General features: G+C 40.7%; 1 protein-coding gene across 1 annotated transcript; it reads left to right on the top strand.

Annotated features, from left to right (window-relative positions):
- Window positions 1-962: 962 nt before the first annotated feature.
- On the top strand, window positions 963-1,511 carry LOC142427451 (large ribosomal subunit protein eL29-like). Its single transcript, XM_075532723.1, has one exon. It carries the CDS (start codon window positions 1,029-1,031, stop codon window positions 1,509-1,511), a length of 483 nt encoding a protein of 160 aa, XP_075388838.1. The 5' UTR covers window positions 963-1,028.
- The last annotated feature ends 9,398 nt before the right edge of the window (window positions 1,512-10,909 follow it).

The following is a 10,909-nucleotide window of genomic DNA, read 5'->3' as shown; positions in this document are numbered from 1 at the left end:
ACATAGCTAGAAAGACTATATGTGTATAGGCCAACTGTCTAACTCAGCGATTCTCAACCTTCCTAATGCCCCAGCCCTTTAATACAGTTCCTCATGTTGTGGTGACCCTCCAGCCATAAAACTATTTTCATTGCTACTTCATAACAGTAATTTTGCTACTGTTGTGAATCAGGCGACCCCTGGGAAAGGGTCCTTCAACCCCCAAAGTGGTCTCAACCCATAGATTGAAAACCGCCAATCTTAACTGCATTAGGTACTACAAATAATGCTACATTAAAAACGTTATCTATATTGGGATTCAAAAATGCACTCACTATTGGGGAATGTATACTTTTTCATATATATATAAATATAAATTTCAATCTAATAGATGTCATGTAAGTGTTTATTATGGAGCCTTGGTTTTAACATATGCTAAGAGTTGGACTTCTATCTTCAAGGTCAGAGGTACACCGCCATTAGCATCCTGTTATGCCTTTAAAGTCTTGAAAGCTCTGTACAGCAGTTCTCCTGTGTCCTATCTGCAGATTATACGTCTAACTCTACTTGATGGTGAGTTTTAAAGTGTTTCTAAAGTGATTATACAATTTATAGTTCTTCTATAAAATAATCATTAGTTTATAATAGCTCTTTATATAGCCCATTTAAAATGTTTCCAGATGCTTTAATTAACATATTTATCTTAAAGATTCATTTGTTATTCTCCTTGAGAGTCACACAGTAAGGAATTGATAATTCTGTGTGCTGTGAGGTAGGGATTCAAATGTTTTGTTTCTTCTTTCTGACATTTATATTTGATTGCCCAATCTCTATTTGTTATAAAGTAATCTTTTATTCACATGTATGAAAATTAATGAGTTTTATATTTTTTTGCTCATGTTATAAGCATGCTTCCCAATACTCATTGAGGGGACCATTAACAGTATTGGGAACTTTGTGTGTTAAGAGGGAAAGAACGGGCTGCACCGCGACTTTCTCTCTCTCTTCCGGTCCCTGGCGTTCCGGGAGCTGCAGGCGTCGGTGCAGACATGGCCAAATCCAAGAACCACACCACGTACAACCAATCCCGGAAATGGCACAGAAACGGCATCAAAAAACCCCGGTCACAACGATACGAATCTCTTAAGGGGGTGGACCCCAAGTTCCTGAGGAACATGCGCTTCGCCAAGAAGCACAACAAGAAGGGCCTGAAGAAAATGCAGGCCAACAACGCCAAGGCTGCGGCTGCTCGCGCTGAGGCCATCAAGGATCTTGTGAAGCCCACAGAGGTCAAGGCCAAGATCCCAATGGGCGTCAACCGCAAGCTCAGCCGACTGGCCTACATTGCCCACCCCAAGCTTGGCAAGTGGGCTCGTGCACGTATTGCCAAGGGTCTGAGGCTCTGCCGGCCCAAGGCCAAGGCACAAAGCAAGGCTGATGCTCCAGCCAAGGCCACGACACCAGCAAAAGCTCCCAAAGGCGCCCCTGCCCCAGCTCAAGCTCCCAAAGGCCCCCAGGCTCCCACAAAGTAGAGTTCTTTGTGAGGGCGAGCGGGACTGGTGTGAGCCCTGGGCTGCTGCCTGCATGGCGCTGGTGTCTTCTTGTGCTGTTTGTTGTACAAATAAACCCACGTGGCGCTGAAAAAAAAAAGAGGGAAAGAACAGCATCTGGACCTACAGGTTATGTGTTACTCACATTGTATTCTCCCATCAGCTTTCAGATGGTGCATCACCAGCAGCTTAGAGGAAGGAGGAAGAAGCGCCTGGTATTATTATTTTGGGGATGTCCTCATGAGAGATTGAAATTTGTGAGCATCATTAGCTGATCCAGATAAAATAAACAGAGCATCCCAGTTGCCGGCAGTGTTATAAGGATCAGAGAAAATGCCCAAAGCTCAGGTGATTTTGATGTGTTTTATCCTTTTCTGTATTTCCTACTGGAATTGTAGGAGCCTGTGTAATACTGATTCAGTTCATTGGAAAAGTGGAGATTTGAAATACTAGAAGTTAGAGATAAACTTTGACTCTGACTTCAATATTTGGCTGGAGAAGTTTAGGAGTATATTGATCATAGGATTAACATAAACTATTGACATTGAACATAATATATCAGTGAGGATTCTTTGGATGACATTATCTTCCAACTCATAGTTTATTATTCTATGGCCAGCTCCTGAGAAGCATTCAAATGATATACTATGCATAATTTTTAAGGAGAAATAAAATCACTTTTTTAGGAGAGTTCACTTTCACTATTCCATGGGATTTTGTTTGGGTAAGTTCCTTTAAAGCTTCTTTCTGAAGGTTATATATTAGATAATCTCCCAAACAGCAGCATTCTCATCAATGCATCTAACATGGACCCTGTAGCAGTAGTGGTTTAAAAATGGTTGACAGCAGCTCACCTCCTCGCACTATGGAAGCAGGGGAGAGAATCAACATCAGCTTGGATTTGTATGAGGCAGAGCTTAGACAGACCTGTACCCTCCAGTAGATTTCCAGTTATGACACCAGTATCTTTGCCACAGCCCTCTCCTACTCAGCTCAGTAATTTTTTTTGCAGTTGCCATGGGCTAATTACACTTCAGAGTCACAGATAACAGGGTGTAATTTGATATCAGAATCAATAGGCTACACATTGGCTTTCATATTAAAGAATCATGTAAGCACATTTGCTCTTCTTCAGGGCAGGCCTGTTTTCCCTGTCCTCTATCAGACATTTTTCCTTCTATAGGTTGGTTCATTTCTTAATTCCATCTTTATAGCATCCTCTCAACTTCTTTGGGATATCCTCTTGTTGATCTTGTTGATCTTGACTGCCACTTTCTTGGCTGAAAGGTCCTTTCTGGACCTGTCACCATTGGCTCTCTCACTGTGTCCCATCTGCCCTTGTCTTTATCTCCATTACACAGCTCTTGATCTGTGAATACTATGGTTCATTTTGCAGGAGCAGCAGTAGACCGGTCCCTATGAAGTAGAGGTTCAAGATGGTCCATGATTTGCTCTCCAGCATTTTACAAAACTAAATAGTCATCAAGTAAATAAATCCCTCTTTATGATGTGGAAGCTGGTGAGTCCCTAATCAGTGTAGAGGTCAGGGATCAATCTGTAAGGTTCTCCTCATCCATGTGTTTGCAAAGGCTAATGAACCAGCTCACCAGGTCAGACCACAGTCCACTGCCTCACAAAGTGAAGTTGTTGAATCTGGTCAGATAATAGATTGCAGGGACTGAGGAACCCAAATGGGAAGGTCAGGCAGCAAGCTGTTGACTCATAGAGTGAGTGTATTGAGCTGTCCAGTTAGCTCACACAGGCGGCTTGCAGTTGTCATTCAAGGAAATGGCTCATGAATTTCTGGAAGCTGCAAATCCCTAATCCATGGGTTCATTCTGAACTGTGTGGCTACAGGGGCTAACAAAACCAAATCAACAAGTCAGATGACAGGAAATGTCTCTCTCTCTTCTTAAACTATGCCTGCAGTTCTCTCTCTCCCTCTTGATATGATGGCTTCTTGGGTTAACCTACCACCTTCCCTGCCTAGGCAAGGTAAGGAGGGCTCCAGAGGTCCACCCAACAAAACTACGAGTGGCCCTTGCAGAGCATGTGGTGAAAGATGGCAGGTTCAAGAGGACCTTGCAATTAAAATTAAGGCAATACGGTCTGAAGGTGGCTGAGAAGAATTTGTCTTAGGGTTGTCAAGAGGAGCTTGTCCTAAAGTGGCCTTTAATAACTTAGAAAGTTGTTCTGCACTCAGGAAGGGAGATATTGCCCGTGAACATTCTGATCTTGGTTCTGGTTAAAGCTGCTTGTTCCTGATCCCAAGTTGAACCTTGTTCATGAATAGACACTTTGTTCTATTGAGTTTTGTGTGGCCACAGCAGCAGATTACTAGACCCAGAATTGAGACAAAGAGTCATGTGAGAGGAATGACTTGTGTAAGAGTTGACAAAAAATGTTGGAGAGCTGAGGTATGTTTGACCTCCCCCATCTGAAATGTTCCTGATACTTATTGCCACTGAAGGTTCCGAGCCTCTTATAATGGTGATACCAGTAGAAGCCCTAATTCCATTTCATAATAAACAGGTGTTTATCTACTTTGTGGGAGTATAACGCTGAGCAATTTCACTGGAACTCAAAATTCTAATGTTATGAGTGGGTGCATTATTTTGGGGCATGGAGGTCCCCAACACTCGAAAAGTGATCCTCTGGAGTGACATTGCAATTGTGACAAATATTAAAAGACAGAGAGCAGACAGTAGGACACAGGGACTCTCTTCCCAGGTCAGGACTGAGCGTGAATGTATTTTCCAATGGATGTACATATAGTGGAACTTACAGATCTTTCCATAAGGCGTGCATGTCATGCCGTCAGCATATGCATAGTCAATGGGTAATAGCATCAGCGGGTAACAGTATAAATAAGGAAAGTGTGAGTTACCATCTTGAGCTAGTGCTACTTGACTGCAAACCCGCCCTGAGCCCTCCCCAGGCATTTACTACATTTATGTTGGGCCCCTCCCCAGGCATTTACTACATTTATGTTGGGCCGGCTACAGAACCTGATTGCTCTGATCTACAGATAACCTTCAGGCATTGTGAAGTAGCCCCGTACAGAAATGATTAATCTATTATGGTACCTTCTTTAAGACTGCTCCTTAATGGAGAATTATTGTAGGGGGTGGGGGCACATTAGCTGGCCTGGAGAATGTGTATTTGAAAACATTTATTTCTCAGAACAATGGAGATCTTTCTGAAAATTGGGCTAGTTTTCTGGGCTGATGGTTGCGAATATAGAAATAAGGTCAAATATTTTCTACCAAGTCCTCAGTTAGTTTTTATTACTGTTTTGATTTCTTTACTGTAAGATATATATTTTTAAATCTTCAAATGGAAAATACACCATTAAATAGACTCCTCTTACTACAGGAATCACTGACATTCAATGATGTGGCTGTAAAGTTCACCTGGGAGGAATGGCAGCTCCTGAACCCTGCTCAGAAGACACTATATCAGGATGTGATGTTGGAGAACTATCGCAACCTGGTTTCCATTGGTGAGGAGAATTCTCAAGTCATTGGCTCTGTCATTGACTTTTACTATCTTAAGTGTTTAAATCCTTGCTGTGTCTGTGGTGTTCTTAAAGCGATAGATTCTCATTGCATTCTCTGGTCCAAGATTAGTGGGTTAGGCCTTCTACCCTTGAGAAAACACTATTTACTTTGTTCCTTTGAACATTATTTTCCTAGAAATACAACATTCTTCGGGCTTTACAAACTTTAGGTTAATTTTAGTGTGACTAAGATGCTGTAATTTTTCATAAACAGGTTATCTAGTGTCACCTCAGAAGCTTTCTCTCAATTGGAATAAGAGAAATGTGTTCGGTATTAGAAACAAGCTATAGTGGAATTTTTTCAGATGCATGGTCAAAATACCTTAAGGCAATTTGACTGGGCGAGTTGATTCAACTGGTAGAAGGCTCACATGTATAATAGGTGTCAGAAAATGCATAAAATTGCACACTTCTTTGAATTCTTCTAGATGTTGAGTAAAGTAGACATGTAGCTCTTATGAAATTAAATTTCCATTTACTTGTTTTACACTATTATATGTTTGCTTGAATAAGTTTCTTTCTTTAACATTCTGAAATTTCCTCTTTTGCATGCTTCCACTTTACTATGAAAATCCATCTTGCTAGACAATCTCCAAACAGAGAATTCTGAATTTGTGACTGTCCTCTGAGCACAGCACATTCCTCCCCTACTGGGTAAGAATGGATTTCCCTTTGCAGTATGCAGCACCATCTTGGATCTTGAACTCCCACCATAAACAGGTCTCCTTTGTGCTTCCTTAGCTTCCCCCCTTGGAGTTTCTCTAAAGGTTTTGGTGTCCATTTTCTCATTTGTTGTCCTGTTCTTTTAAAATTTTCTTCATGCAGGTGATATAAATTCTTTCTGTTTTCTTATAGAGATGGTCAAATTGCCTTCTCTGTTGGAATTCTTTAACAGACATGTTTCTCCATATTTTACTCCTTTTGGTGAAACACGTTTATGACTTCTGTTATTTTCAGGTATCTAAAATTATCTTCCTAGCAAAAAAATTATCAGCTTAAAGTATATTTTAGTACTATACCTTAAATTTTTTTCTACCTGTAAGATTTTTTAAAGTTGTCTGTTCCTCCAATAATTTTGGAAGTGGAAAGGGTATGTTTTTTTTTTCATTGTGCACATGTCTGCTGTGTATTCCTTAGTATGCAGTGTGCCTTCCTTAGGCCCACCCCTTCTTAACAGGTTCCAATACACGAACGATGACCTTTGCTGCTTCTAAAGAACATTTTTGCAGTATATTCCAATAGATTTTATTGCTGTTATTCAAAAAATGAGTAATATATTCAACATTGCTCTCTTTTCTGTCTTTTGAGTAGCCTTTTGGCTTCCATATGTAAGATGTCTTTCGTGTCATCCCACATCTCATCTGGTCTCAGTCACTAGTCTTCAGTCATCAGTCTTTTATTCCTCAAGTTTATTTTTACGTAGTCTCTCAGCTCTGTGATCTAGCTACTTTTCCTTGCTTTTACTTGGATTTGAGCAATTGATCCGTTCGACAGTTAACCCCTAGGCATGTTTTGACTAATGAGCTTTTCCACCATTTCTTTCTATAGATGTGGTTGATTTGATTTTCATTTGTTCCATTCCGAAAGATCCATATGTATAGTTTCCATTTCTGGTGCTTAATAAGAAATTTGGTATGAATTCATCATTAGTCTCAAAATTTTATCAGTAAACTTGTATGTCCTGTCACTACTGTTACATTTTCCAATTACTGATACTTTCCAGAAATTTTACATTCATCACTGTATATGATTGTATGGTTGATCAATATCAGGCTGCAAAACTCATGTGAAATTTTCAATATATATGTTTTTCAATATTTTGTTGGGAGCTCTTATAGATATCATAACATCCCATAGTTCAATTACATGGAGGAGTACTATACAATTGCTGCCACAGTTTGAAACGTTTTGTTCTTAAATTCCTTGGTATTGGCTCCACTTTATCCTCTCCCTCCTCCACCCTCAATTTCTTTATTGTGGAAAACAGAACCTGGATGAAAGCAGCCTTATCTCTATACTCCTGACCACAGAGCATGGAAGACCAGTACTAGTGTTAGAAGAAAACCTTCTCAAGCCCCAAGGATAAAGCTAGAGCTGAAATGCACAATCCCCAGATAGAGTTTTCCCCACAACTGCCCTCCAGTAAGATGTTAGTGTACAGCTCCTACAGGCAGCTGACTTCTTGCTACTCAGCTAAAAGTTGCCTAGCTATAAAAACAATCAGCTTCCCTTTGTTGCTGTCACTCAAGGAATCAACTATCCCTTTGTCTCTTAAATGCCCTCTGAATGTATCATAAAATGTTGTGTAATTGAAGGGCAGCAATAAAAAGACTTTGTATTTTTCACTAATTTATGTAATCTCAGGGCATGCAGCCCCCCTCCCCACCTCACAGACACCTACCTACCTAACAAGGTAGGCAGGATCTTTAATCTGGGATGCCTGAAATAATTGGATGAGCAATTTAAGACCAGTGTTGAGGGCAGGTGGAGTAGAGTAACTGTCTCCTTAGCAGGGCGAACAATAACAACACATCTGCTTTTGTAGTTAAAGCTACTGGCAGATAGTAATTAGCCATGTGCTGGTATGAGGTATCATTAAGGTAACACTATAATGAGAGGATATTGTGGGGATGATTTTTAATTAGGAGAATGTAACTGGGACTCTTCCAGCTTACAAGTGTGAATGCCTCTCCACCTAGATACCAGGCTTTGCAGTCTTCCTTCATTCTGAGAATAAATAATTTGTCTGCACCATTCTTCTTGGCCCTCACCTTCCCACATCCTGATACTTTTCATGAAGTATTCTAAAAGAATTCAGGTCCTGAATGAAAAAATATTTTCTTCTCTCATGCTCACCTTCCCGACACAACCACTGAAGACAAAGCGGGTGAATAAACAAATGTGGTGATGAAAGCTGATGGTGACCAGCTACCAAAAGATATAGCATCTGGGGTCTTAAAGGCTTCAAGGTAAACTAGTGGCCATCTAACTCGAAGCAACAAAGCCCACATGGAAGAAGCACACCAGCCTGTGTGATCACGAGATGCCGAAGCGATCAGTTATTAGGCATCAAAGAACAAAAAATCATATCATTGTGTGCTCACCTCCATGATATGATCACTGAAGACAAATGGATGCATAAGTCAATGTGGCTAAGAAAGCTGATGGTGCCTAGCTATCAAAAGATGTAGCATCTGGGGTCTTAAAGGCTTGAAGGTAAACAAGCGGCCATCTAGCTTAGAAGCAACAAAGCCCACATGGAAGAAGCACACCAGCCTGTGTTATCACAAGGTGTTGAAGGGATCATGTATCAGGCATCATCAGAACAAAAAATCTTACCAGAGTGAATAAGGGAGGGAGTGCGAAGTGGAGACCCAAAGCCCATTATTAGACCACTGGATATCCCCTTGCAGAGGGGTCTTCGGGAGGTGATCAGCCAGACAGTGTGTGATGTAGCAACGATGAAAAATACAACTTTCCTCTAGTTCCTAAATGCTTCCTCCTCCCACACTCTCTTGATCTGAATTCTACCTTGTATGTCTGGCTTGGACAGACGGTGTACACTGGTACAGATAGGAACCAGAAACACATGGAATCCAGGGTGGATGATCCCTTCAGGACCAGTGGTATGAGTGGAGATACTGGGAGCATAGAGGGAGGGTGGGCTTTAAAGGGGGAACCGATTAAAAGGATCCACATGTGACCTCCTCCATGGGGGACGGACAACAGAAAAGTGAGTGAAGGGAGATGTTGGACAGGCAAGATATGACAAAATAATAATTTATAATTTATCAAGGGTTCATGAGGGAGGGGGGAACGGGAAGGGAGGGGAAAAATGAGGACCTGATTCCAGGGGCTTAAGTGGAGAGCAAATGTTTTGAGTATGATAAGGGCACTGAATGCACAAATGTGCTTTACACAGTTGATGTATGTATGGATTATGATAAGAGTTGTATGAACCCCTAATAAAACGATTATTTTTGCAGTCTATCTGCAGCAAGGTCCGGGGGTCCCTCAAGGTGGGTAATGGCCGGTGGGCGAGGAGACAGAAACCACACGACTCAAAGGTCACGGGTGACTGTTACAATTTTATTCATGCAAAGCTTCAGCATATATATTCTTTTTCTTGCCTTAAAGCTTATGGCCTGAGATCATTCATCAGGAAATTCTCAGGCCACAAGACCATGACAAGTTACATAAATCACATCGTGATTCTTGGTTAAAAATTAGTACATCTTGAAACTACAACTTTCTCAACTACAAGGGTGATAGACATAAACCTTCTAACAATAACTGAGCACACTTCATCCAACTAGGGTGCATTGTTCTAACTATGAAATCATTAAAGCATTAATACATTTCATTTTCAAAAATTACTTGACAGGCTTTGGCTGTTCTTTATGTTCCTTCTTGGGCTGTTCCTCTAGGGTTTTCATTTCTTGTTCTTTCTTTTCCACCAAGTTCCCATAAATTAAACTCCCAAAAGTCTTTCTGTACCAAGATATGCGTTGCCTCACAATAGGTAGCTTTGTTTCCGTGGACTTCAAACACCACGGGGCCTTCCTCTTGCTAACCTTTCCATAAAACTTAAACTACTAAAATGAACTTGTTCACCTTCTTTGTTAACCATTCTTATGCCATTTTCATTACAAGCCCCTGTATAAGGTAAATCAGGGTCAGGTGCTCTATTTCTCTTTGGGTTATTTCCTGGAGGGGGATGCCGTATTTTAACCCCTATGCTGTAACCAATATAAGGAAAGGGAAAAACTGTGGGAAGAGGATGATAATTTTTTTAAAGTCTTACACAGAAGCTTCCAAAAGAGCCTCTGAGATTTCTGTGAGTTTTGGTTGCACTAGCTCAGCCTGCTCAGGATCGAACATAAATTCCTTAAGTGGGGTTTCTGGCATCCAGTTTCTAGTTTTATTATACAATACACTTTGCTCGCAGTCAGGACATGGATCTTTCCAAACCATAGGAAGGGAAGTAACCTCAACTTCTGGGGAATATTCCTCAGTTGACATCTGTTGTTTCCTAAAAGGGTAAGTGATCAAAATTATCAGGAACCAGACAGCAGCTACAATTTTCAATAATGATATCAGGCTAATAATTCCAAAGGGTTCACGGGGTTCGCGGAAGGGACCTTCCTTGGTGGAGCCTTCTTTAAATGCTCCTTCATGAACTGACTTTGTCAAGGCCCATGGTTGGAAGTGTTCTCGGCAGATTATAATAAAAATTCAGGTTATTCCCACATTCACACTTGTCTGTTATGTTGTGTCTTGCCTTCTGGAGGTTTGCATACCTCGCTACCATATGAACTCACTGTTAAACGTCCTGGCGCTCTTATTCCGGCACCAGAGATGAGGCAACTCTACCGTTTTTGCTGTCTGCTCTATCTTCTTTAATTGCATATGCAATTACTAAGGGCCCATTCCACATTGGGGCTGGATCCCTCACTTTATGTTTGCTTTAATTGGCGCACAAATCTAAATAACACTGGTAGTAAGTGGTCTTGCCTACCACTGACAAACCAATCCTTCAGGGAAGATCTTTCAATGTGCTTTTGGATAATGAATATGATGCCAATCTTCTTGAATTTGTCAATCTCAACTTTATAAACCACCTGATTATCTAATTAAAAATAGCCAGTACCGGTCTACTAAATTTGAATAATGCGTAAACTATCAATCTTTTAACATTCCATTTTGTTTTGACAACTTGCAAATTTTTCATGATTTTCATGTATGCCATTTTCCAATTATTAGAGGATGTTTACAGCTATTTTTTTTTCCTTTTCAATCATGTCATGTCAAGTACTGAAGG

This window comes from Tenrec ecaudatus, chromosome 15 (assembly GCF_050624435.1).
Source record: "Tenrec ecaudatus isolate mTenEca1 chromosome 15, mTenEca1.hap1, whole genome shotgun sequence".
Classification (NCBI taxonomy): domain Eukaryota; kingdom Metazoa; phylum Chordata; class Mammalia; order Afrosoricida; family Tenrecidae; genus Tenrec; species Tenrec ecaudatus.
This window is presented reverse-complemented; position numbering and strand designations above follow the sequence as displayed.